We start from the raw sequence: 26,930 nt of genomic DNA on the forward strand, positions 1-26,930 counted from the left end.
TTTATGTTCACAAATGTGTATGTTTATAATAGTCCTAGAAAGCAAAAGAATCACTGTTGAATAGGAAAAAGTTATTGGATTAAAAAAAAAAGAAGCCTTCACTTAATAAACAGCCTGTACTCCTCAAAAAGAAGGGAGAATGCAAGAATGCAATATCTGTATGCAGTAGCCTTCACATATACTGTGATTCTCTTACCAAAGGCTAAGGTTCTGCTCTGTGTTCATGTCAGCACTAGTTACTTTGTTGTCTGTTTGTCCACCCTGCATAACAAGTGAGTGTATGCTGTCCTCTCCTACTACTAATAAAAGCTTCCTTTTTAACAGCTGATGTTAATTCTTCAAAGTCGGTTGGCAGCGATGCCCCTTATGTTGCAAAAGTGGTAAGAGCATTTGAGTCTTTACTTCTCAACTTCAAAATATTTGTTCTAGAATGGAATGTGTAATTTAAAATGTCTTCTGAAAATGATGCAATTGCAAAGTGCTGTTTGAAATAAAAGTGTGGGGATACAGAGGAATGCTGCTGAGAATTGGGACTCCTGTGTATGAGGAACATCATGATAGAACATCAGTGGAGTTGAAAAGGATCCATGAAATGGATCAGATTCTGTTTCATTTGCTTCCTATAAACAACACAGATATCACCAAATGAATGAAATCTGTCTAGCTTTTGGAGAATTTCTGTGATTCAGCAGTGAGTCTCTGTGAACTGTTGCTCACCACTGGATGTTGATAAACTGACAGATGGCTCATGACTAGAAACAGCAAAATTTTAATTCCTGAGGTCTCCAAAAAGTTTTTTTATGAAAATGTTTTTTCATAAGCCACATACATGTTCTAATTTATATTGAGCCAAAATAACATTGACATAATTTTTTTAACCTAATGATCAGAGAGAAGAAAAAGCACTGTTGATTGTTTATTTTTATCCCATTGTAGCAAATAATCAAAATCTTCTTATTACTTGAAATGTTCTTATGGTTTTAGGCAAAAAAAAAAAAAAAAAGTTATTTACTTGATTTGGCTATTGCTCTTCCTAAGGTATTAAGTATTTTTTCTTAAATTTTGCCAGAGTGCCTAGATATGGTAAGATCTTACACAGTCTTAGTAAAAAACAAGGACTATGGCAATAGTCATAGTAGATCCAGAATCCTTCATTTTCTTGGTGGTGATTCTGTTCCTTCAATAAAAGTAAATACCAGAGAACTGTACAAGAACCTCACAGTGTAGAAGATTAGTTTCTCAGTGCAGTTCAGAACTGCACTGTTTTAACATTTTATTTATTAAGCTAAATGATGATTCTGAAATACCTTGCTACAGTAGCCAACCACTTTGTGTACATGTTAGTGCTTTTAACATTTGTTCCTGAAACTATAAGGTTAGGTTAAATTAGAGTAAAATACATTTTGATTAGTATGTGCCTTTAATCTTGGTATTTACATCTGCTGACTAAAGGGAAATAATAGAATACTGGTTTTGATCTGTTCAGGCAGATCAAAGGTACAGTTTGTGATGACCCTCCCTCCGAAATGTTTTCCTTTGCTGAAAAAAGCAGTGCTTGCTAAGCAATTGTCAGGCTGCCACACTTTCAACATTGATCTACTGCTGCTGCTGCCTTAGGTGTTTGTGGGCAGGAATTCCAGACAGAGCAGGAGCCCCAGCCTGCAGTGGTGTGGTGGCCAGCCTGTCCTCTTCAGGGTGGGGTGTCCATTTTGCGTCTGTTCTAGAGGCAGATAACAGCAGTGGCTTGCCTGGGAGAGGCAGTGGCTTCTAATTGCTGGCTCCTGCTGAGTCTGGACTGATTAGGAAGCAGGGCACCATCTCATTCCCATGGAAGAATCTGGTTTGACTTGCTGGGAAAACCATCAGATATGCATTACTTTATGCTGTGTGTAATTCCTGTTACCCTCTTTTCCTGTTGAAGCCCATCCATCTTCTTCTCTTTGGGCTCTTAAATTAAGAGTTGCCCCAATTTTTGTGTTGCTCCTGTGCTAGATTCACTTTGTTGCAGCATTTTGTAAATACCTCCATTGCTAATATCCCAGATGACTTCTCAATTTTAATTTGACTTTCATAATTTTGTCTTTATGGCAATAAAGAGTAGCCCCAGTCTTTGTGCTAGCCTCACAAATGACCCATAACATATTATGCCTCTACAGTCTGGTATAACGCAACTTCAGATAAGAGCCCATTTTCTGATGCCTGGGTGGATTCTGGTTTTTCCATCAGCTGAAGCAAAGTGCTTAACAGCTTTGAACAATTACTAGTGTTTAACAAAATATGTGCTTCTATAGTAACATTCTTCAAATTAAGCTATTAGAGCAGGATGGAAATTGGCTTAGTCTTTGACATATCCTCATAGTATTGATGTCTGAGCAGTATGAAATGAATCACAGTTTTTATTAAAAAAGAAATGCTTTTTAACATGTGGACTTTTCAGATGTCATTGTTCAGGAGTGGATGCAGGGTTTAATTACACTTCATTACATTGCTGACTGAAAAAGATCAGAATTCTTAAAACACTCCTTGAAATTTGTTAGGTTTTGACATGTACTCTATAGTCTTTCATTATGTTATCTTTTTGAATAAGACCTTAAATTCATTTTTATAAGTCATGTATTTAGAATGACCCTGGGCATAAAGCTGTAGAAATTTGTGTTTGCACTCCTTCTGAACTATTATGGCAAATAGTGGATGCTGTGAGAGCTTTTTTTAGCATCAAATATATGCATTTCTTAATCTGTAGGTAGAATTAATGGTATTGTGGGAAAACACCTTCATGGTCAACATAAAGATCTGGTCTATGGTTGAATCATTTATCCATTCTCCAAGCATGATAAGATGGCAGATTTTTCTTTTTGACCAGAGAAAGATATAAATTTTTGGCACGGAGGCATAAATTTTTTTGGAATAATTTATTTATGGATAAATAATATAAGAACTCTTAATGCCTACTTTTTTTTTTTTTCTGTATTTTAGTAGGAAAACAACATTGTTGAAATCCATGTAAATTAAATGAAAATTATATATGAGAATTCATATTGTAATAAGTTAGGGTATTGATAGATAATGCTATACAGAATCAAGTGAATAGGTCAAGTAAAAAAAATAGGAGAATCTATTTTACCTTTCTTCTCTGCATATATAATCTCTGTATTACTGATTTATTATCCATTGTGGATAAATATACTAACTGTGAAAGTAAATTTGCAGGTAGCAAAGTTTGTGTGTGTTTATCACACAAACTGTCTGCTCTTTGGCTTTGGATTTTTTCTGGTTCCTCCTCACAAGGAGAGGCCAGGAAGCTGTCTTGGCTCCATTGTTTATCAGTGCAGTGCTGCTGGAGAAAGGGAGGTGGAGACAGGCAGTAGCTTTGTAATCGAGTGTCCAGGCCTAGGAGTGGTGCCCAGGCTGGGGGTATCTGCTCCCAGCATATCCCATATCCCAGCTGGAGGTATCTGCTCCCAGCATATCCCATATCCCAGCTGGAGGTATCTGCTCCCAGTGTGTCCCATGTCCCAGCTGGAGGTATCTGCTCCCAGTGTGTCCCATGTCCCAGCTGGAGGTATCTGCTCCCAGCATGTCCCATGTCCCAGCTGGAGGTATCTGCTCCTGGTGTGTCCCATGTTCCAGCTTGGGGTATCTGCTCCCAGTCTGTCCTCCTGTGTCCCAGCTCGGTTTATCTGCTCCCAGTGTGTTCTAGCTGGGTTTATCTGCTCCCAGTGTGTTCTAGCTGGGTTTATCTGCTCCCAGTGTGTTCTAGCTGGGGGTATCTGCTCCCAGTGTGTCCTCCTGTGTTCCAGCTGGGGTTATTTGCTCCCAGCGTGTTCCAGCTGGGGGTATCTGCTCCCAGTGTGTTCTCCCAAGGTCCAGCTGGGGGTATCTGCTCCCAGCGTATCCCATGTTCCAGAGCCCATGGTCAGGGCGCTTTGAGCTCTGCATTGCTCCAGTGCCACTGGACAGCAGTGAGCCTCTCTTAGCTCCGTGTTACACTCTGGCCTGTAGCAATTGGCTGGATCACATCTGCATTTAAAAGTTAAAATTAAACCCATTTAAGATTGGTATGTATCTAATGTCATGTGATTGTATTATTCTTGAGTTTCTTTGCCAGTAATTGCGTATGTTTTATTTTTTGAGTGTAGGATGTTCCAAAACGGGTATTTTCACAGAGAGAGAATGGATTTGGATATCTATGAGTAACTAGACAAAAATTAATTGCTTAAGCTCATCTCAAAATGAGTTACTCAAAAATGACAAGAATTGGGATAATTTTTTTTTACTTTACCATGTTCTGGAAATGTGGAATCAAGATACTTGCCCATCTTCTGTTCTTGCAGTATTTAAAATCTTTGGTGTTTTAACAGGAATTTCTCTCTTGAACTTTACTTGTAGTACATTGTTCCTATAGTTTTGTCCCTTAAAAATGGAACTGAAATGTACTAAATACAAGGTATTTCTGAAATCAAAATAGGTGTAGTTCTTATAATTTAGAGAAATTTTGAAATGCTCTGTTATTTTTATCTTGGTAAACTAATGTATGAAGGGAACAAAACGCCTTATGTTCAATAAGAGGTTAACTTTTGTTAAGATTTTTTTCATTAAATGATTTTAGGTGTTATTTTAAAATCACTAAAGGCTACTACAACTGATGCAATCCAGCTGTAATCTGGAGAATCCGAGATAATGTTGTTTAATGTTCTCTGCTTAACTTCTGCCAATAATTGTTAATATTTCTATACATTTCAGTTGATTTCTTTTGTCTTTTGCTGTGGGGCAGTATTTTTTGATACTCTTAATGTCAAGCCAGTTATAATAAAAGCAGCTTTTGGAGCTAAATTTCTTTTATAATAAGAAGATATTCTACTGAGTTTGTTAGCATCAGGTAGAGCATTTGAGGAAGAGTATGTTTTTATAGGGTGAATGTGCTTCAGCTTTTAATAATTATTAGGCATTAACACAGCAATTTTTAATGAATTTTAAATTGTCTTAAAGGAACCCAGCGAGAGTGGACCTCTTTTTACTGAGTTAAGGTTCTACATGCGAGCTGCTAAGCCAAATGAAAGTAAGCAGTCTGTTAAAATGTTTTTAATGACCTACAGCCATATATGAAAATAGAGCCTGTAGAAGTAAGATTAAACTTTGAGTATACTTTTAGGTAATTTTAAGATAATTTTTAAATTATTGAAATTGAATTCAGATATACAGTAAATTAGAGGATTTTGGTAAAAAGTTGTTTGTAATTCTGTTGGTAGTATTGTCTAAATTTAAACTTGAGTTGCATCTCTATCCTTACAATGGATATGTGATTAACGTTCCTGCATACTTTGCATATACATTTCCATGAAATAAGCAGCTCACAGGTATGCAGAAACTGTAAGTGATGTGACTACTCCCTTTTTATGTAAGTCTTTACTCATGCAAATTCATGAACTTAACTTTATTTGTATTTTCAGTTCAGAAGTGGACTAAGTCCCATAAACTGAAATATTTAGGTGTACCAAGATATTGGGGTTCTGGCTTGCATGAAAGAGATGGAAACAGGTGAATATATCTTTTGTTGACATATATTGGCATTTATTTCATCCACAAACATTATCTCTTTAAGCCTAAGTTATTTTGCAAGGTCTATTTTCTGCTTATCTTCTTGTTGTTAACTTCTGCTACAAATTTTCATATGCTTGGCAAGGGTATGTTTAGGGACTATATAAATAGGTATATTTTGTTTGTATTCTGGTTGTAACTCCTATTTGTGTTTGTTACAGTGTTTATAATTGAGATTTCATTTGTTGTGAACACTGCTGTAAAATAATGATGCTCTTTATGTATATGTGGATTAGAACCTTTTTATATTGTAATTAAAAGAAAGTGAATTTCTAATGTACAAGTCCTGGAATAATATGAGTAAAGTTCTTCTTGTTGTGTGCACTTAAAGTGTATTTTCACTCACAGATATTAAGGACTTAATACTCTCTCAAATCTCTTCTATTTTCCATAGGGATGGAGCTTTTTCTGGCTTAATCTGTGAGCTGGAATAACTGCTAGTCTCATGTTAAATATCTTTTAAGTCTAAGGATAGTTTTTAGTATTGTTCTATGCCAGGAAAGGTGTTTGTTACTTGGCCGTTGATGCTAATGCTTGCTTATGTAATAGTCCTTGTTTCCTGGTGGCCCTTCTTTAAACAGCTGTGCTGCAGAGGAGTTTTCATAGTTCTCTGGCAGCTTACTGTAGGTCAGGCTGCTTTGTGTGGCTCACTTTATGTGTGGCATAAAACAGTCAGTGTGGGTGCCTTTGTACGTCAGAAATACCAGTTTCAGTAGATCCTCAATTGTAAAACTAACCTAATGTAAAAACAAAATTCATTTTGATAGCAAAATGAATGTAGCATTTTTTTAATCCTGCAAATAAAAGTGACTTTGCATTCAGTGTTTAGTGCATGAATTTCTTTAATATAATCACTATGAACTCTCCTAGTTCTAGAACCAGTTTGGCTATAGCAATGAATATCAGAACACCTCTGGCAAGTGAGAGGTTTTTGTTTTTAACAATCGGTCAAAAAAAGTTTGCAACAGATTTCAGTAAAGGAACATTATACACAAACATGTTAAATCACTTAGCTATTTAAAAATCTAAGAAATGCATTTTTGTAAGTAGATGATGCTTGGTTTTGCCTATAGTGAGTTACAGTAGGGATGCTTTCCTCTGTGAGCACTTGTTATTTTGTTGCATAACTAGAATATAGAGCAGTTCTTTTGATGGATGACCATTTGACTAGCTGATGTGAAAAAGGTAAGAATTGATGTACAGTGTTAAAAAAATGCTGTATTTCAAGTATTCCCCACAGTTTCTTTTGAGAGAGACAAATTCAATCACAGTTAACACAGAAATAAAAATTGCTAGTTTTTTGGCTTTGATTTTTTTTTTTCCCTCCTTGAATTTAGCTATCGATTTATGATAATGGACCGATTTGGCAGAGATCTTCAGAAGATGTATGAAGAGAATGCAAAACAATTTCCCCATAAAACTGTACTACAATTAGGCCTGAGAGTAGTAAGTTTAAAAAATACATTTTTTTTTCTCAATCTATCTTCCCTGTTTAAATGTCTCTGTTCAGTCCCACTTTTGTGCCGAGTCCAGGTCCTCTGGTGGGCAGAGCTGGGTATTGCATTTAAATGACTTTTGTTTTGATAGCTTGATATTCTGGAATATGTCCATGAGCATGAATATGTGCATGCAGACATCAAGGCCTCAAATCTCCTTCTGAGTTACAAGAACCCTAATCAGGTATTTATAATGAATTTTACTCCTCATGTTTTAAACCTTCTATTTGACAACAATGAAAGTGTTTTGAACCTGTGAAATCTAGCAGAAGCTCATTTTTAAGAATGTATATGGTAACATTATTTTGCTTGACGTTTATATCTAGTTAATATTCTGTGATTTTTTATTGCATTTTTCTGGACAGTTATCAGTTGACTATTTGGCCTAACTAGTATTCCAGAGAAATTCTTGAGATTAAAAAATTGACTCACAAACAGGTATTTGCAGGTGGAAGCCAAAAATTATGTAGCACACTGGTAAATTATGTTTGCCTGTCTGCATTGTTACCTCTGCTTTGTTCAAGAAATCCATCAGATAAGTGTTCTGTTACTTGGAAAAATTGGTCTTTACAGTGTTGATTGTTCCACTTGATTTATGGAAGTCTTTCATTTTTCTGCGTTTTTAAATCTCTTTACTATTCAAACAATGCATATTAAAGATTCAAATTATGGATTTGTTCTTGCTCAAATGTTTTAGCTTGTGAAAGATGTAAAATAGTAATTTCAGTTCTCCTAAAGTAACTGTGTTGTGATTGAGAAGTAGTAGTATGCACTATTGTTCAAATGGGTCAGCTGACTTTAAAGAGGGTAGCACAGTGAATGTGTTTATAACTCTATGGACATTACTTCTTTTTTTGCTTGTTACTTGGGTTTGTTTTTCTTTTCTAAAATCTCATTTTACTGGTAATAACTATTGTACTGTACTTGCCTTCTGTAGCAAGCAAGAAATGACTCCCAGATCAGACTGCTTTATGGAAAACAATGAAACCTAACTGACACATTGTTTTCAAATCATATGTGTTAAGTTTAATAAAGTACTGAGAATTATTCACAGTTGAACAACTTGCCATTCTTAATACTTTCAAAGAAGTTGTGAGAATGGTTGGGAGTTGTGTTTATTATTTGTGTATTTTTTGTATTTATGGTTCTTTAACCTTCTAATGCTTTGTGGGAATTACCAGGTGTACCTGGTGGATTATGGACTTGCCCACCGGTACTGTCCTGAAGGAGTTCACAAAGTATATAAAGAAAATCCTAAAAGGTGCCATGATGGAACTGTGGAATATACCAGTATTGATGCACACAAGGGTGTGGGTAAGGATGTAAAACTCTGTAATAGGCATTTGCATATCCCTTTTTATAAAGAGAGGACTTATAAAACTCAGTGCAGCAAATAAACAAACCAGGTTTGTGATTCTAAAAAACATACTTTTCCTTTTTTCAAATTTCTTTTCTTCATGTGTTATGCTGGCATTTTTCTTTTTTTTCTATTTACTAAATTTTACTAATTGTATTTTAAATGTTAACTTTGTTAAGAGCTCCTTAATTTATAAAGATAAGGTTCAGCATACTGCTTTTTATTAACCAAGTATAAATGGAATAGTGCTTGGTAGATCTTGATAGAAAAATAGGTCCTGCTTTTAGGAGAAAAATAGTTGCTGTTATCGATGGGAAAGTATTTTTTATTTTAACTCAAAAAAATGTCATTTAATTAATTAATTATGCCTATAGTCACTGAACATTGAAAAACAAGAAGTGAGAAAAGGTTGAATATGTAAAGGACAGGTTTATGTCTGATTAATCACTGAGGATTTATTGTAAAAATCAATTTCATTTTCTTACTTCTTAAATTTTGCTTTATTAGCATAAGAGTGTTTTCTACAAAAATAACAGTTGTTGAAAATGATTATATACTTGAGGATACTTAAAGCTGAACAGAACCAAAGACAACTTGATCTGCTGATTTATATTTCTGGTGTAGTCTGTGGTCACTGTGTATGTGAATTGTTTTGGTGGGGTTTTTTTTGTGGTTGTTTAGGTGGGTTTTTTTTGTGAAGGCTTTGGGATCTGATCTCATACAGTCCTTTGTTCAGTTTTCAGGCCCCATAAAATAATTCAGCATTGTAGAATATTTTTTGGGGGAGGTGGGGGTTTCAGCACTTTTACCTTTTTATAGATGAAGGGAAGTAAAAACTATTTTGAACTGAAAGTCAATCACTTCACTAACTTGTTCTATTTTTTCCACAACCTGAGTACTTAAAAAGCTTCCCAAATTTGGATAACTGCAGCATGTCATGTCTTTGAATAGGAGAGGTTGATAAAGGGCTTGAAAAAGAAGTGATCCTTCCAGATGTAGGAACAATATTTTTTTCCTTCCTAGCTTTCATGCTAAAATAAAGACATAAGTAACAGATAAAGTAGTGTTAGCATTGTCTTAACATAAAAATGTATAAATTTTTACTGTTGTTAAACTGTGTGTGCTTTAGTAACTAATGTTATGGTTGTTTTTTCTGTATGTGCATCTATATGTAGCACCATCGAGACGTGGTGATCTGGAGATCTTGGGTTACTGTATGATTCATTGGCTTAGTGGCCATCTACCATGGGAAGATAATTTGAAAGATCCAAATTTTGTCAGGGACTCAAAAATCAGGTGAGAAGCTGTTTGTTTTCATTCTCTTTTGAAAATGAAAATGTCTTTCTGTGGAAATGCTTTGTACTTTGAGTATGTTCCCTTTTGGTAAGCTGCTCTTATTGTATATACCTCCCATTTTCCTTTTGTGTCTCATGTATCCTTGACATGTAATTAAACTTCACTTGTACTGTTCTGCTGGCTTCTTTTGCATGTCTGAGATGTTTATTTTTCCACTGCAGTATTGGCACTTTAGAATTGCCATGGTGAAGCCAAAGGCACTCTTAGCAGGATGCAGGTAACCATCAGATGTGCTTTACAGGAAGAGAAGTGTGGAGTGTGAGTCTCTTTAACACCATGCTCTCATGCATGTGGCAAAAGTGAAGGCTAAAGGGGAGTCTTAAATGTCTTTGAATATCATTCCAGCTAGAGCACTACTGTTACGAGATTTTAAAATTATTTTTCATTTTGTCCTTCAGCCTCAATGTCAACGTGCCTTCATCTTCCCCTCAGCCCAGATCAGCCTTCTCTTGTCACATATTTAATATGAAGAGAGCTGTTCCAGTGCAGCAGTTTCTGTCTCATTAACAAATATTTGTTATTTGGCTTCCTTAGCATCAGTATGTGGTGGTTGAAAATGGACCAGTTCTTTTTCTTCAGTCTTCTACTTGCCTTTGAGAATCAAAAGCTGTTTCAGATGGCTCATCTGGCATTCATCAGGCTCTGAAATGTGCTGCACACCTACAAATGGCTGGGCTAAGTCATAACAGAGGCTTATGCAGTAGTGTTTCTTGTGTCTGACAGTGGCCCAAACTGGGTACTTAAATAGTTTATAAGAACAGGACAAGATTGAAAATTCAAAAGAAACAGTAGTTTTGACTAATTTTGTTTTTCAGATGTAGAGATAATATTTCCATTTTGATGGACAAATGCTTTCCTGGGAAAAATAAACCAGGTAAGAGGAGCTATTTTAAAATACTTGTTTACTGAACTTTTTACCTATTTTAATTATTCCTTTCAATCAGGAACAGCAAAGTGGCATGAATTAGATTGTTACTTAAGAGAAGTCTAGACTTCATTTTGGGTGCAGTTTTGTACACTACAGACACTGTGGTGTTTCTGGTGTAGCCCAGTATTCATTTCAAACATGAGATGTGCAAATTGATTTTTCACAACTGAATTTTAGGTATGGAAATTTAAGAAGCAGTGCAGCCTTGAAGTATACATTGTTCCTATTTGGCACAGGTGATTTGCTGAGTACATTATTTATTATTTTTAAACTGACTCTATTAGAAATACACTTTCCTGGGATCTTACTATTTAGTTATTTTTAGCCACTCCTTGTGATCAGAAGAGTTTTCTCATTCAAGTGTGACTTGTTTGTTTTTTCAGTGGTCTAATGTTTCATGTATTATTTAGTATATGTTTCAGTCTTGAACTGATGAAGTTCTGAGATAACATTGAATTTCCTTTTCCACATTTTTAAATATAGACATAAGAAATACTGTGTAAATAAGCATTCATTGGTGAAAATTGGCCTATTAGGGTTTTTTACGACTGACTGTTTTCTTCATTGCAATAAACATGTAGAAAACAGTGATGCTGTCATCACTGGGTAATGAACCTTGGTATAATTTTTTTCTAAAATGTGTAGTAAAGACATAATGATTATGAGTTTATAAATAACCATTTCAAGAATAGCATAAGTAGTGCGTGCATAATTTCTGTCTCTTTTGTAGTAAAAGTGAATGATTAAAATGTTTTCAAATAGAAATTAATTGGAGGTGCCATTTCTTTAGATGAAATAGCCAAATACATGGAAAAGGTGAAGGTACTGAGCTATGAAGAGAAACCTGTTTATCAGCATTTCCGAGAAATACTTCTGCAAGGTCTCAAGGCCATTGGACAAAAAGATGATGGTTTGCTTGACTTTGGCTTGGCTGAAAATGGAGACTTTGACAGAAATCCTGCACAAAAGGTTTTACTCTCAAAATTCATGTCATCTTTTATTGCATTTGGTTGAGTAAGAGTCAGTGATGTTGGAAGTAGGTCTCATAACTTAATCCAGTAGCAAGTAATTAAATAGTGAAGTGTCTAAGTCCTAGTTGCACACATTATTTTTCTAATTAAACCTAACTAATTGTTAAGTTTAATTAGAAAAATAATAACTAACTTATTGTTAATAAAACTTTATACAGAATGATGTTTATAGAGGTACTTTTATAGTAGATAATACCTTGAATAAGAAAATTTGTATACTTAGATATAATGATGTTTGAACATTAATTTGGTTAATTTACTTATTTCTTTAAATTGGTAAAACTCCAGATGGATCAAAGTATATATAAGATTAGTCTAGTTTTTGTTTTGTATTAATTTCCTTTCCTTGACTAGTACAAAGCTTAGTTTTAAGTATACGTCTTTATGCCAAGTATTTGATTCTGGAATTCACATATTGATTTCACTAATCTAATATGTTGTTTTTGAGTCTTAACTATATTGGTAGGCTAGGGGTGTTTTCTTCCTTGTATTTAAGAAGCCTTAAACTCTAGACTTGAATTCCAATTTGAATACGGCATTACGGACTTTTTAAGCTTTAGGGAAAGTGTATGTTTAAACACCTTATACCCATAAAAAAGTGGTCACATAATGGGACAGTAATTATCATCTTCTACTTCAAACTGCATTTATTACTTCTTTATTTACATTTGTTAATAGCAGGTTGGCAGTTTGCTGATTGCTTTAGCATGAACCAGGGAACTGAGAATTATTATACAGGATAATAGTACAAGTATGTTGCATTGCTTACTGGCATGATCAGCAGTGTGTTAAAGATGGGGGAAAAGCAGGAAATAAAAAACCTGTAGGATTCTAAAGTCTTCTGAAGATACATGTTCAGCATTTCTTAGATTTTTTTTCCCAGTAATTATTTTGGCTAAAATCATACAGCTGTGATCTGTATACTAATATTTCCTGCTGAACTGAGTGTAAAAGTCCCTCCAAAAGGAGAGTTTGACAGCATAAGTTCTGTTCCCCTTGTGGTTTGATATGGCTTGTGACCTGTATTTTGGGGAAAAAATAATTTCTCTTTAATGGTTGGCTGGTTTCTTTGCTGAATAAGTTGGCCTGCTGCAGGGCCAACATCTGTGACCTTTTATGTCCTTGTCCAGCAGAGATGTCTGGTGCACATTTGCAATAGAATAAAAACTTCAAAAATCTTGGTTTTTTAGCCTGTATCAGTCAAAACCATTTCCAAAGGGTGGGATAACCCTTTTCCATATGTTTTTACCTCCAAGCAAAAAGAAGTAAGCCTTTTCATTGGGTTTCTCTTGTTTGTATATACTTTGAGAACCATGTGCATGGTCAGCTTACTTGGTTGTCACAAATACAAAGCACTTAGATAAAAGAGGGAGTGCCACTGGCCCACTTGAGTAAGTGTTTTCAGCTGTCAGCTTCATATTTCAGTGGACTTGATGCTACTTCATGCCAGCTACTGCTGGTGTCTGGACAGAATAAGATTGATGGGCATCATAACATTCTTGCTTTTGACCAAACACCAGAACAGATGACTCTTCCTTCTGTGTTGAGTTTTGTAGGCCTGTGACAGCTGCAGTATAGGCTAAGGTAGAAGATGACTTAGTAGTGTTTTAAAAATAAGCTCCAAATTCCAAACTTCATTAAAAACTATTCTCCATAAATATATTTGCCATTGATCAGTAGCATTTTGCCTCTGAAAGCCAGAATCTTCTATCACCTGCTGAATTTTGTTTGACATACTTAATCCCTAATTTGAAAAAGAAAAATGCAGTCTGGCATCCACCCTTGAGAATATTGTGACCTCTAACACAAAATATTTATGACATTTTGGTTCTACTATCTTTTAATCACAGCAGGTCTTAACACACCTATTCTTCATTGCTTTTGGTGCAATCTACCATAATATTTTCTTAAAACAGTGTTATTTGACATTCCAAAGTTATGGTGTTTCGTAGTTAGGAGATAATATTTCTAGCATCTGTGTAAATACCTTCTTAGACTGTAGGATTCTCCTGTGCTATCAGCTAATTGAGCCATGGTGGGCATTTACATGTTACATATAAACATGGTTGTTCTGGAATCTGTCATTCTCCAGTATTGGTATCTGGGTAAAAGTCTCAGATGTCTGCTGTATTAAAAGTTAGCATTTTATTTTCTATATCATGTCTCAAGTTTCCCCAGATGTATGAGTAAATGAAACATAGTCCACAGATGTGCTTGAGGTTTTTCCCTTTTTTTTTTCTTTTCTTTTTTCTTTATATTAAGCATGCTAGTTTGTGAGTGTGGAATTCTCTAGTAGTTCTAGACAAACAAGAAGCTAGCAGTACCATTTATTGAAGGAAGTATTTCAAGCTCTTGACTAAATAATTTAGAGCAAGACCACATTTTACTGTTGTTCAGTGCCGAAGAGTGTCTGGGAAATATTGGGAGTGAAGTAGCCTGGAAAAATACAGATCTTAGTGATTTGTAGTTCCTTCTAATGTTCAGGTTCAGATGTGCAGGTGTTGCTTTTGTCAGATGAATGCTGCCTGATTTCTACTGCTATGTAATTCACCTGCATCAAGATTAAGAAACCGCTTTTTATTAAATAAGCTTGGAAACAAGATAAATGTATTTTGCTTTTCTGTAATATGTATTGAATATCTGTTTTTCTGATGAGCATTTAAAATGTTTCCTAGTACAATCGGGAGGGATGCATTATCTCTCATATAAAAGCAGTACAGTGCTGAAATAGTCCTCCTTAATTTTGGTCAGAATGAACAAAAGTGTCTGTGTTTATTCCTGCCTAATGCATCACAAATCTGCTGACATGCTAACCTTGGAGTCCTGGCTGGCGGTAATCAGGCCTGTGCACCGGCAGGAAAGATGTACCTAATGCACTCCATCAGTGCAGTTTGCATATGGAAGTTCTCACAGGGGAGCTGCCCTGTGCCAGCTGAGGGTTACCTGCCCACTGCAGTTATTGTATGTAATTATCGAACCAATCTGTTCAGCCCAGCAGGGTTTAGATGGTAATCATGAAGCAACACTTTGGAAAGGAAAGATGTAATGCACTCTCCCCTTCTCCTGTGAGCTGTGTGAAGTTGTAGCCACTTTTAAAGCTGTATTAGTAAAGCTCTAGTCTCACACAATTAAAAAATAAATAAATTAAGAAGAAGGAAAAGTAAAACTCCTTCAGTGTTCAATGCTTTTCATGTATGCTCAATGCAGGTCACTTCATCTTTTGCAAAAATCATGGCTTTAAAGCAATGATTTTCCATAACTAGTTCAGGAATACTTTGCAATAACAAGATTAATTGTGATACACAGATAATAAGAGTTCTGTCCATTTAGGGGTTTTAAGATAATGTACCTTGAATAGAGTTCAGATTTTCCAAATACCTCCCTTTGGAACAGAACCCATGGTTGGTATAAAAAAAAAAAAGTACTGTCAGTGAGTATTAGCTGCTTTTGAGCTGTGCAAAGAAAGCCTTGAAAAGCAAGGATCCAAACAAACTTGGCTTTAATGTGGTGTAATTTCTTTAGAAAATCCAATTAATAAGAACTTGAGATAAAATGTTAAGTGTTCTTTTAAGTTTTTCAGATTGTTCCTTTTTGTAACATTTATTCAGTGTAAGATAAAAAAAACCCAGGTTATGATCACAACACCTCATGTTTTCCTAAATCAAAATTTCAGCTGCTAAAGTGATCTGCAGACTGGGGAAGTGTTGTTTCAAATTGTGTATAGATTAGTACCAGTATTCTTGTGTTAATACAGGAATACATCTTTTCTATGACTGAAGACATTTTATAATATATAATATAAGGGAATACCTTGTGAGGATATTGTCTGCTTGACATGATCTTTCTTGCTCTTGAGTTCAACTGCTAATTTTTGGTGGGTTTTTTTTTTACAGAAAAGAAGAAAGGCAGTGGCAGCAGCTGCAGCGAGTGAGAGCACTGAGGCAAAAATGGAAGATACAGGAAGTCCCAAGAAAAAGAAAGCTGCTATTTCAAGTAAGTCAAAAGATTGTTCTGACAGTCACATGTACTGGTGTGGCAGGATACCTTGGCTAAAGTCCAGATCCTCACACAGCACTTGCTCCCCTTCCCAGTGGAGAAAATAGGATGAGAAAACCCATTAATTAAAACAAAGATGAAGAAATCTTTTACTGTTTACTGTTTTGGGCAAACCAGACTCAACTTGGGAAAAATAAATGTAATATATTGCAAATTTAAAATAAATTTGGGTAGTGATAAACAGTAAAACAACACATTTCCTTCCCTTCCCTTTCCCCCAAGCTCAACCTATTTCACCCTAAACTCTACCACTCTTCTTGTTTAGTGCAGGGGTCCTGAAGGGGAAGTGTGCTGTGATCTCTGTTGCTCCTTCATCCTTACATTTTCCCCTTGCTCCAGTGTGGGCTCTCTCTTTTGGGTTGCAGTCTTTCAGGGGTAAAAAAAAGATGGTCCAATTTTTTCAGGGAATATCAGTTTTTTCCATGTTGGGCTCTCACATGAGTTGCAGGGGAGATATCCTCCATTCTGGGTCCTTCCTGAGCTACAGGAAATATGTGCTCTGAGGAATTGGAATACCACTTCCACCTGTGACTTTGGTGTTCTGTCTGCTGTTTCCCACTCTTCTCCCTGCACTGCTACTCCCTTTCTACCTGTTCAGTGATTTTTTTTTTTTATCCTTTCTTAAATCTTTCCACAGAGGTGCCACAAACAAGTGTGGCTCAGCTTTGGCCTACAATGGGCTTATTTTGAGGCTTTGGCCTGCAGTGGGTTTGTACTGGAGCCAGCTGGAAAGGGCTGTGTCAGGCACAGGAGAGCAGCTGGCCTCTCCCCACAAAGGCTAGCCCTGAAGCTGACCCCAGCTTACCAAAACCCAGCCACATAAAATACCCAACAGAACCTTTAGCAGTTCAAGTGCTTTTGATCTTTTGCAGTTTCTTTTTAGATTAACTTTGTTAAGTAAAGTTAAAATATTTCAACTTTCTATGTAAGAAAGGACTATGCTCCAGTTAAGTAGTGCCCAAAGCTGGTGGAATTGCTGGTGATAAAAATTGGTAGCTGAACCAATTTATTTTCATTTTGCCATCATTCATTCTCTGCTCATTCTCATTTTTGTCCTCCTGTCTTGTCCAGTTCGCTGTTAGAACATGCTGACTCCTCAGGATTCCTCTACACAGAGTGTTAAAGCCAAGGGCTAACAGCAGCAGCTTCCAAAAGCAAGCGTGTTTAAAGTCAAGGAAAGGATTATCTATAAGGATAGAAAATGCTGAAGCTATTATTTCAACATAATTTGGCATAGTTTCAGTGCAGTATGGAAAAAGTCATGGACAGATAAAGTAGGATTATTGAAAATCCAATGTGAGAAATCTTCAATAGATTTGTATAGGGAAAGCTGGTGATGAGTGTCCAGTTAAACTGCTTTATGTGAACTGAATAGCAAAGATATTTTTCCTAAAGAATTTTTGATGTATAATTTTAAGTAAAATACCAGATGTTGTCTGTGGTCAAATAGTCTAAAAATAAAGCAGTAGGACTGAAGTCTACCCCAAAACAAATGTTCTTGTTTAAAAATGGTTTGATGGAGTATTGCAGGATGGGAAACTGTAAACTTTCAAAGACAGTGATAATATTGGTGAGTTCTGGATTTACCCTGGTATACCTATTCAAACTGTATGGAACAAAGTACAAGGAATGAAGCTATAATGTTATTCCAGGAGGTGACTCTGCTTTGGTCATTTTCAGCTGTTCATATTATAGAATTTTAATCATTAAGGCCAGTGATTATTTCTGGTTTTTGAATGTGTATTTACTTATTGATTTCAATTTATTATAAATTCTCTAGTCTGTCAGTGGCTGAAAAAGTATTAATTGGATTATACTTTCTTTCAAAGCAATAGAATGATGCTGACAGTTTTAGCTTTTATGCTTATATGATGCTGACACAGTTTCAGCATTTTATATATAATTTAAGACTTTTTAACAAAATACTCAAAACATTTGACTATTTTCTGGTTGTGGTTTGATACACATGTGCAGAACATACTTTCTTTTCTTATACTATACTAGTTTTTCCTGGGATTGTAAATTGAAATTCTTATAGAAGGAGATGGAAAAGAACTTGAAGAATTGCAATCAGGTGGTAACTTCAGCTTTTTGTAGACAATGAGTTTTTTTGAGACTAAGTAAAGGTATTTGGGAGGCTGTATAGATTTTCAACATAAGCTTAAATGAGAAAAACTTGCTAGTTCAATAAAGTTACAGATGAAATGGCTCTAATTTCACCTTTTTACACTACTCAATTTAATGAATACCAAGTGGAGGGAGTATATAAAATGCTTTCAGGTGAAATGTGATACATGTTCTTACTCATTTGATTCTCTCCAAATTTGGAATTAAAAACTTTAGCAACTATTACATGATTCATAAACCAGTGTTGAAGGAAAGAGCAAATGTTTCATAATAGTTTCGGATCCTGATGCTTTTATAGTTTGAAAAGGTCTGATTATTATAGAAATACTTAAAACTGTGTTTCCAAATCTGACTAGTTTTGTGTTACCATGGACTTGTTTCTCCATTAAATGGTTTTTCCTGTAACTTAAAAAAAAAACCCCAAAGTTCAGTAAAATGGATATTTTCTTGATGCCTCTTAGTTGCACAATTTGAGGTTGAGTCATACAGCAATGCTTTAAAAGTTGTTGAAATTCTGTATTATTTGTTTCTAAGGGGCATAAATATCGTGGAATGGTGGTCGCTCTTCAGGTATTCAAACAACATCTCATAAATGTTTCAACAGAAAGCAGTGGCAAGAGCTTTGCAGCCTCTTCTCTTGCTGTTCAGCTCATCAGCATTAACCACATCTGACTGTGCAGTTTGTCTGGTCCAGTCCAAAAGATCCTGATCAGCTCTGTGGCATTTTGAGTTCCCAAAGGTGCTCAGTGGCCATAGGAAGTCTGCCAGTATTGAAGTCTGCTGGGGCTGGGGAGCCTTCAGACTTGTAGGAGGAGGAAGAAAGAATTGTTTGAGGATCTTCAAAAGCTATTTAACTTAGAAAAGGTGTGGTAGGAGGTGCTTTTAATGTTAAAGAATTTTAAATATTGTAGATAGGGAGGTTAAAATAGATTTGCTTTAAATTTAATTTATCTTTGTGGTTCTTTGTGAATAGTAGGGTTTTTTTCTGCAATTTGCTAGTGACAAATTCATTGAGAGTTACTTTGAACATGTGTCACTAATCATAATAAAGAGAAAAAATTAGTGTCCAACATGTAAAATATTGGAGTGTTATTGTGTACTTCTGTGTGTGCTTGGAACACAGTTCTTTATTAAAATCTACCTTTATATTTTAAACTTGTTTCTGTACAATATTTTCAGATCATTTCTAGCACTTAAGCACATATAAAATGTAAGTAATTTATGTTCCCTTTTTATGTTTAATGGGACTTTCTTGTGTCTGCTGCTAATAAAAAGTATTAAAACAAAACATCTTGTAATGAAAATTTTCCATGTGCAAGGTTTTACAAAATGACTTTACATGTAGAACTAAGTAATTTAAGAAAAAAAGTTTTGTCTGCTTTTTGGTTGTTTTTCTGTGACCTGAAGATGAATTGCAGTATGTTGAACAAGTATTGCAATTCAAACTCAGATATAAAATTTGCAAGTGAAATTTTTCTACAGGAAAGAAAAATCATACTACAGTGACTCAGATTTTTACAGGGAACTAACCTTTTGCAAGATTGCAAGTAATGTTTTGAATTAAACTGTCTCCCTCCTGCAAATTGCTGTGTGGCAAAGGGGAAGGTTAATTTCAGACTCGTGCTGCATGGGACAAATGATTTCTGTTTATGTACAATTGTGTTTTGAAATATCTTCAGTGAAGCAATTTTTGCAAATAGAAGTAAACCAGTTTCAGTTTCATCTGGAACAATTTTATATGAAAATTTTTTAAAGAACACTCATATATTTGATGTTATCTGTAAGAAATACAGAGGCATAAAGTCATAAATAATAGATTCTTGTGTTCTGATGTTTTTCCTTATGAGAATATGAAAAGTATTTGCTTTATTTGTTGCAGGAAAGGGGGTACTTGGCAGAACACAGTAGCTAAAGCTAAGCTCCATCCCACAATTTCACTGACTTTTCTCTCTCATCCCCACCCCACAGTCATGTATTTACTGGAATTCAAGTCCATGTTTGCATTCTTCTGGCTTTTTTTTCCTGAGTTGTATTTCTGAATTCTTGTAGAAAAAGAGCTGCTGTGAAAACAGAAAAAGCCAACTAACCACAACTACTATTTTTTGCCCTTGTAATTTCTTCAGCAGCTTCAGAGCACTGAAGAATGCTGGTCTGAGAAGTGTTATTCACCAGGTGTTTTCAGTTATGTAGGGGTTCCCTGGCTGAACTGGGAAAGAGCTTGTCAGAGGACTCTTCCTTAAAGGAAGGAGGAGTTTTCTTAAAAGAAGACTTCATCTTCTTACAGTCTTCTTAAAAGAAGATTTTGTCTTTTATCTTCTTTAAAAGAAAAGTATCTCTTCATTAGCTCCATATTCAAACTGCCCAAAGTGATTGGAGATTGTTGGTGTTTAACTCATTAAATGCTGCATCCTGGCCTAAGTTCCCATTTGATATTTGCTCTGTTTTCAGATATTCTAACCTATGATGTAACTTAGAAGTCACCTAAATCCTACCTGATTTTATCTGCTCAGTTGCGGTGTTTTCATGTTTCCTAATCTCACACTGTCCTCCTTTTCATCAAAGGAGACAATTTATACAGGAAAGTAGTGGTTTTGTTTTTACCAAAGGAACTTCTGTAATTTTATAAAAATTTTAATTTTTTTACTTGAGCACAGTTTTATTTCTTAGTTGTAAGCCTTGTGGAGTTCTAAAACAGTGTATGTAGAATTGGCAGATGAGAAGGGACATCAAGAAGAGATCTATACACCAGTCGAATCAATTTATTTTGATATTAATCCTGATAGATGCTAATGCTGTATGATTATTCTAAAACTTCCCTGTCAACACCACTTGTAATACTTAACTGTCCTTACTATTACAAAGGATTTAATAAGGGGGAGTATTTTAATATTTTTATTACCTAATATGAATTTCCCTTAAGCTTAGTAGTTGTTCTAGCCACTGTGGGCATGAAAATCACATTCATGCAGCAACCTTTTGCACATCATATGTCTCCCATTTTTATTTTTTTACTTTCTTCAGATAAACTAGTTGAATTCAATGTTTTCTTCTTGTTTTTGTTAAAGAATGGGAAACCACTTTTTCTCCCCATTGTTCTCAGACCTCTTGTAGGACAGAGCCCAGAACTACACACAGTACTGCTGGGTTTCTTTTGTAAAATTTTGTTTTGCATTGTTCTCTGCCTCCTTGATTCACCCAAATTTACTCATTGAGCTTCAATGATCAGTGACTGCTTGTCTTAAGCAAGCAGCTTCTTTCTTCAGGTCTTCCATGAAATTCAGTTTTGCTTTTCTTTACCTGTACACTTGACATGGATTGTGGAATTATAGATAGTTTTGCAAGCAAGAACTGAAGTAGTTAGGCATGCTGTCTTCAAGGAGGAATTTAGGATTAAGAAGAAAAAAAAATCATTACATGGCTAGGAGATAAAAAATACTTCATTGTTACTGTACATGCAAAAAGGTAGAAATTTTTATTGTGTGTAATATTTTTTTGTCAATGTGACTACAGTTGAATGTGATTCACAGAAATGAGCAGTGATGTTTTTTTTCCTTCCTTTTCCTGGCAGTAGGCAGGCATGAATCAAAGTGCAGGGAGGTTTTTATTATTGCTTTTAGGTATGGTCTCTTTGAACAACCTGCCTGCCTGTTTTACTAGGAGTCTTATTTAGATGGGATTATGCCTTACCTTTGTTAATAAAATATTGTCAAGTGATGGCTTCAATCTGTAGGCACAGTTGCACTGGTAGCTGAGCTGATTCAACAACTGACATGGCCAAATAGAAATCTTCCTTTCTTTTTCACCTCTTTTTCTTCTACTTCCCCTTGTATGAACTCCATTCAGAATGCTCTAAGATGCCACATTTCACTAAACTGTGAGAATACCAGACCAGATTTTATTGCTAAGTGTCCTAGTTTCAGCTGGGATAGAGTTAGTTTTCTTTGTAGTAGCTGGTGCAGTGCTGTGTTTTGGATTCAGTATGAGAATAACACAGATGTTTTGGCTGTTGCTGAGCAGTGCTCACCCTAAGTCAAGGACTTTCCAGTTCCCTGTGCTCTGCCAGTGAGGAGATGCACAAGAAGCCAGGAGGGAGCACAGCCAGGCCAGCTGATCCAGACTGGCCAGAGTGAATGTTATACCCAGTATATAAAGTGGGGGAGTTGGCTGAAGGGACCAGTTACTGCTGAGGGTCAGGCTGGGCATCAGTCAGTGAGTGATGAGCTCTTGTATTGTGCATCACTTGTGGGTTGGGGTTTTTTTGCATGTGTGATAATTAATCTCTTTACTTTTTTATTATTATATATTACTTTATTGTAATTATTAAACTGTTCCTATTTCAACCCATGGGATTTTTTTCCTTTTTCCAATTCTCTTCCACTTCCCACTGGGAAGGGAGGGGGAGTGAGTGAATGAACTCTGCATGATAGGTAGTTACTGTCTGGGGTTAAATTGTGATCCCAGAGCTGGATGAGCTTAGCACCAGGTCCAAAAAATAGCTTAGTACTGGAAAGCATTATAAAACTAAAAGTTGGCACATGGGGAGGAAGGAGGGGTGTAGATTTTGTAGAGGATCTAATTCTTTTGGTGAAGATGAGCTAAAAAAATGACTCAACTCCATGTGATGATACTCTTGGAGAAGTTGAGCTGAACAACATGTTTTTTAGGAGAAGGTCAGTGTCCAGAAATAGTTGAAGATTTCTCCTCTGTCCGTGGCATGTTCCCATCCCCACTTGAAGCTCAATAAATGATTTGATTTGAGCTATACTTTTAAAGACTAAAGTTTTTTTCTTGTGGTCTGTTTTTGTTATTTTTGTTATTTTATTTAACACACAGTTTTTGTTTTGCTTGAATTGCAGATGCAATTGCTGCCAGAACCGAGAAGATGACCTCACCAAAGAAAAGCACAGCAACCAGAAAGAGAGTCAAGAAGTAAATAATATATGGAGCAACAAATTAAGTTGCTCTGTGGCTCATTTCTGAATTTTTTTTGTTGTTGTTGGTAGCACTGGAATCTTTTTCTTTCCTTTTGAAATGATGAGTTCTGTAAAAACATGGACTGCTGTTTGTACCTGTTTTTGAAGAATAAATGTTTTATTAAAATATTTGCATAATTTATATACATGTAAATACTAATGCAAAATTTTACCAACTTGTGAAGTGGGGATGCATTTTTATTCTTTATATACATGAATTCATGTCTTTAAGGCAAACTAAAAGAGTGGTTTTTTCCTGTTTTGTAATGTAGAGATGAAGCCTTTTTTACTAGTTTCATTATGGATACTGTATAAGAAACAGCAGTGTTGCATCTGATTTCTCACAGTTCTGAGTAAAGTCATATTGGTGGTCACTTAAATGCACACTGAGATGAAATCTGAAAAAGCATAAATAACTTTTAAATATGTTACAAGTGTTTGAATTAAAAACAGGACATAAGGCAAAAATCATGTCCTTCCATTGTAGTTTATATAAAATGCATTTAATTCTTTGGAAGACAGGTACTGAATTTTAGCCATTTTTTGCATAGTATTTGTGTTTCTATCACTTTTCCAATTATTCACAGTTTCTCTGGAAAGAAAGAGACCAGAATTTCAGACAAAGGGCCCAGGGCAAAGAAAAGAACCAACTAAAAAACAATGCCTATTCTCAACCACCCCCTCAGGTTTTCTTTTTATATTAGGGAAAAGACTAGAATATAATTGTGAGTAACTTTGTGCAGGATCTAGTTCCCATGAAATATTGTCTCATATCTGCTTCTCTCAGCAGTAATGGTTTACTTACTTGAGGAGCATGTTATCTTCCAAATCCTTTTGTACATGTACTTCCTTGGTTAGCTTTGAGTCCTCTCTTCAAAGGTGTTAGTTAAAAATTAGTGTTGGATTCCAGTGTGAAACACTGCTACTTTTCATATATCTACTGCAACATACACATGATAAGGCATGAACATCATTCTTATCAGGCCAACCGAAAGTTTGGCAAACCAAAAGGAATCCATATGAGCCAGTGAGAGTGTATTTGTGTGGATGTCCAGCTTGCTTGATTGTATAATGCCTGAGTAGCAACTCATGAGATTAAATAAATATGTTGTAGCATGAAATGTCAAATGAATGAATGATGAAGTTACTTTTTGAAACAAGGGAATCTGTTTTTTTGAAATAAAACTGGAATACCATATTTAAGAGGTGCTTTCTCATTTCTGTTGACTGTTAAGCTCGTCTTCCTGGGTGTTAGCAAAGTGTGGCTGACAACTTTAAGTGTAGCATTCTCTTCATTTCAGATGTAAAAATAGGTTTGCTAAAGCCTCTCTCATGTTTAAAACTCCTCAAATCAAACTACCATTTTAATGACTTCATTTAATCATTTTGTTCAGAAAGTGTGTTACACTGTTCTGAATAGCTATTGTCAGGAAGGCATACTGTATTCTCTTCCTTGTCACATACTCAAAGTTAATGTCATTCTTTTGTATTTCAGTTGTCTGACATTTTGTTTTTTTTAGTAACTTATTTACCAGTAAACTTCCTTTGATTACTTTCCAAGTTTTCAAGCAGTGTGTTTTCTTTTGACACCACCAAAGCCAAATGGAACAAACAGTTATTTCCATATATTTGAAAAGAATGTTTTGAGGTACGAATTTCATAAGCCACCCTTACCTCCTCCCACCCCAAAGATGTCCCGGGAAAAGATGTCCTGGCAGGTGTTCTGTGAAGGAAAAGGGTGCTTTTTATTCAAGGTGAATGTTGTTTCAGGGCTTGTCTCTGCTCACCAGGCACTGCAAAGCCCCAGGCTCCAGCTGGCTGTAACTGCAGTGGTGTTTAAGGCGTGGGACGGGCAGGAGGAGCGCAGGGCAGGCTGTGATCATCCCCGCAGCGCTGCCGTATGGATCACATACAGTGCTGCTTGCACACACGTGTTCCCTCTGCTCTGCAGAGCGCTGATGGGGAAATGCAGCACTCCACGAGAGGCGGAGGGTGCAGTCGGATTTTGTTGACATCCCCGTTTGAAAGTAAAGCCCCTAACACAAAAGAAGCAAGCTGCCTTTAGACTGCATTTACTGCTCTTGATGACTCCAGTTGTGTGTAAATATTAGAAAACAGCAGGGTCCTGCATTCCAAGAATCACTTGAGCAGTGCCATGAAGACAAGTGTCCTTACTAGTATTGTAGTCATACTCCCAAGCTCTCCTGCTGTTTCTAATCTGTGCGTGCAGCCGTGAAAAAACTGGACTGACATTTACAGGCACAGCAGGGAGACGCTTGAGAAGGGAATGTTAAAGACTCCGCTACCTATGTTTCAAAGTGGCCACCATACATGATAAATCTTCACAGGAGAACTAGTCAGCACTTCAGCTGATGGTGTAATGAGGATATTGATAATGAAGCACAGAATGCTTCTTTTAGTGCTTGAATGTTTTGCAGACAGATTGTTTATATTTTCCCCTAATATATCTGGAGAGACAGTCAAATTCAGGATGGATATAACATATTTTTAGATGGTGATTTTTTGATAATTTTTACAGGATTATTTTCCAATAAGTTAATATAAAATAAAAATTCCCAATATTTGCTGCAGCTACCATCAAGAAGGGGGTCAGTTCTTTCCTGAGTAGTTTGACAGACTTTTCTCACTGTTTTGTCCCAGTGAGCTGCCAGATTTGGAATGCCATAATACCAGTAATGCAATTAGGTTTTCTGCACGTTGTCTGGTTGACTTCTCAGTTAAGAGTTTCTTTCCCTTTGGGAATAAGACTAGACAGACTGTCATTTGCTATTACTAATTCTGCTTAGCATTATCACTGGAGCTTTTTTGTAATTAGCTATCTTAGTTGGCTCTTAAATTTTAATAGCCAATTGAAGCTACATTTTAGCCAAGTTCCATATCTAAATTGCATTCAGTCCATTAACAAAGTTGGTTAAAAGGCTATTAAAACAAAAGCCAATATATGGTGGTTAGCACTTAGATCTTTGCAGCAGTAGCAGTACCAGCCTCCAATGAATATTCTCAAGAAATGGCACTTCCTTCTAGAAAGGAAGTGCACGAAGAATGACCAGAGTTTGCTTTGGCAACAAAGGCTGATGTGCAGAATACTTGTAGGAAAAGTAAATAAACTGAAGTGTGTCCTTTCTGGAAGAAGGTGGGAAAGATGACAGGGGGAGATGTAGAAGGGGGCAATTAATGGTTCTGCTCAGATTTGACAGGTTCTGGAAAAGCCAAATAAATGAAATGATGTTTTTCTCCATTTCAGCTGATCAAAATTATTAGCAAAACCATCTGAAGCACCTTCTGGTGGAATTGTCATCTTGCTGAGTTTAGTTTGTAAAACATCCTGCCAGACATTAAAAAAAACTGTAAGCATGCCAGCACATAGGCTCAGAGCACCACTTCTCTAATTGATAGACCCTATAATTTTCTTTTTTACTGAAGATCATGGCTGGATACCTCAGCCTCCTATGTAATTTAATGTAGCATCAGTCTGAATTTTTTTATCCCTAGTAGCATTTGTTTAAATTAGCTTTTCCTCCTCTTTTCTTTCTTGAGGTGTAGACAGGAGATTAACTGGTTCATCCTGTGACTAATAATGCCTTTCTCAGACTTTTCTGCTTAAAAAAAAAAATTACTTTTGGGAAGACATCAGATATTAATGCTGCTATGGCTTTAACAGAGAGTCTACCAGTTGCTGATGAGCTGTTTCAAGGATGGTTTGCAGTGCCCTGTATAGGTGATGATAGGTGAGTATCAGTATCTTCATTGTAGGAGGTGTGAGGCAGACTCCAGATTGTGTCTTAATAACCAGTAGATATCTGCTTTTGCCAGCATATGTAGTGGGACATCTCAATTAGAGTTTCCAAGTTTTACCAGTTCAGCTGTAGAACAGAACACAGAGCTCGTGCTCTTTGAGCAAGAGTCAGATCCCATTGCCTATAGTGGCACTGCAACATCAAACTGACTGCAAAAGCTCTGTGGGAGTAAATACCAATTCCTTTACCT

General features: G+C 35.9%; 1 protein-coding gene across 4 annotated transcripts in view; it reads left to right on the forward strand.

The window, feature by feature from the left end:
• Positions 1 to 24,471, forward strand: part of VRK1 (VRK serine/threonine kinase 1) — a 46,050-nt gene extending 21,579 nt beyond the window's left edge. For 3 of the 4 annotated variants that reach the window (XM_054275943.1, XM_054275940.1, XM_054275941.1), the window contains exons 3-13: positions 325 to 380; positions 4,990 to 5,059; positions 5,451 to 5,538; positions 6,936 to 7,044; positions 7,186 to 7,278; positions 8,276 to 8,408; positions 9,627 to 9,747; positions 10,623 to 10,681; positions 11,526 to 11,704; positions 15,660 to 15,759; positions 22,806 to 24,471. In XM_054275943.1, coding sequence (XP_054131918.1) covers positions 325 to 380; positions 4,990 to 5,059; positions 5,451 to 5,538; positions 6,936 to 7,044; positions 7,186 to 7,278; positions 8,276 to 8,408; positions 9,627 to 9,747; positions 10,623 to 10,681; positions 11,526 to 11,704; positions 15,660 to 15,759; positions 22,806 to 22,882 — 1,085 coding nt within the window. In that variant the 3' untranslated portion in view covers positions 22,883 to 24,471. The remainder of the gene's footprint in view (positions 1 to 324; positions 381 to 4,989; positions 5,060 to 5,450; positions 5,539 to 6,935; positions 7,045 to 7,185; positions 7,279 to 8,275; positions 8,409 to 9,626; positions 9,748 to 10,622; positions 10,682 to 11,525; positions 11,705 to 15,659; positions 15,760 to 22,805) is intronic. The other variant, XM_054275944.1, reaches the window with a different exon arrangement.
• The last annotated feature ends 2,459 nt before the right edge of the window (positions 24,472 to 26,930 follow it).

The sequence above is a fragment of the Melozone crissalis genome, unplaced genomic scaffold (genome assembly GCF_028551555.1).
Source record: "Melozone crissalis strain CALT ecotype California unplaced genomic scaffold, PUWL_Pcris_2 ptg000018l_1, whole genome shotgun sequence".
NCBI classification, from domain to species: domain Eukaryota; kingdom Metazoa; phylum Chordata; class Aves; order Passeriformes; family Passerellidae; genus Melozone; species Melozone crissalis.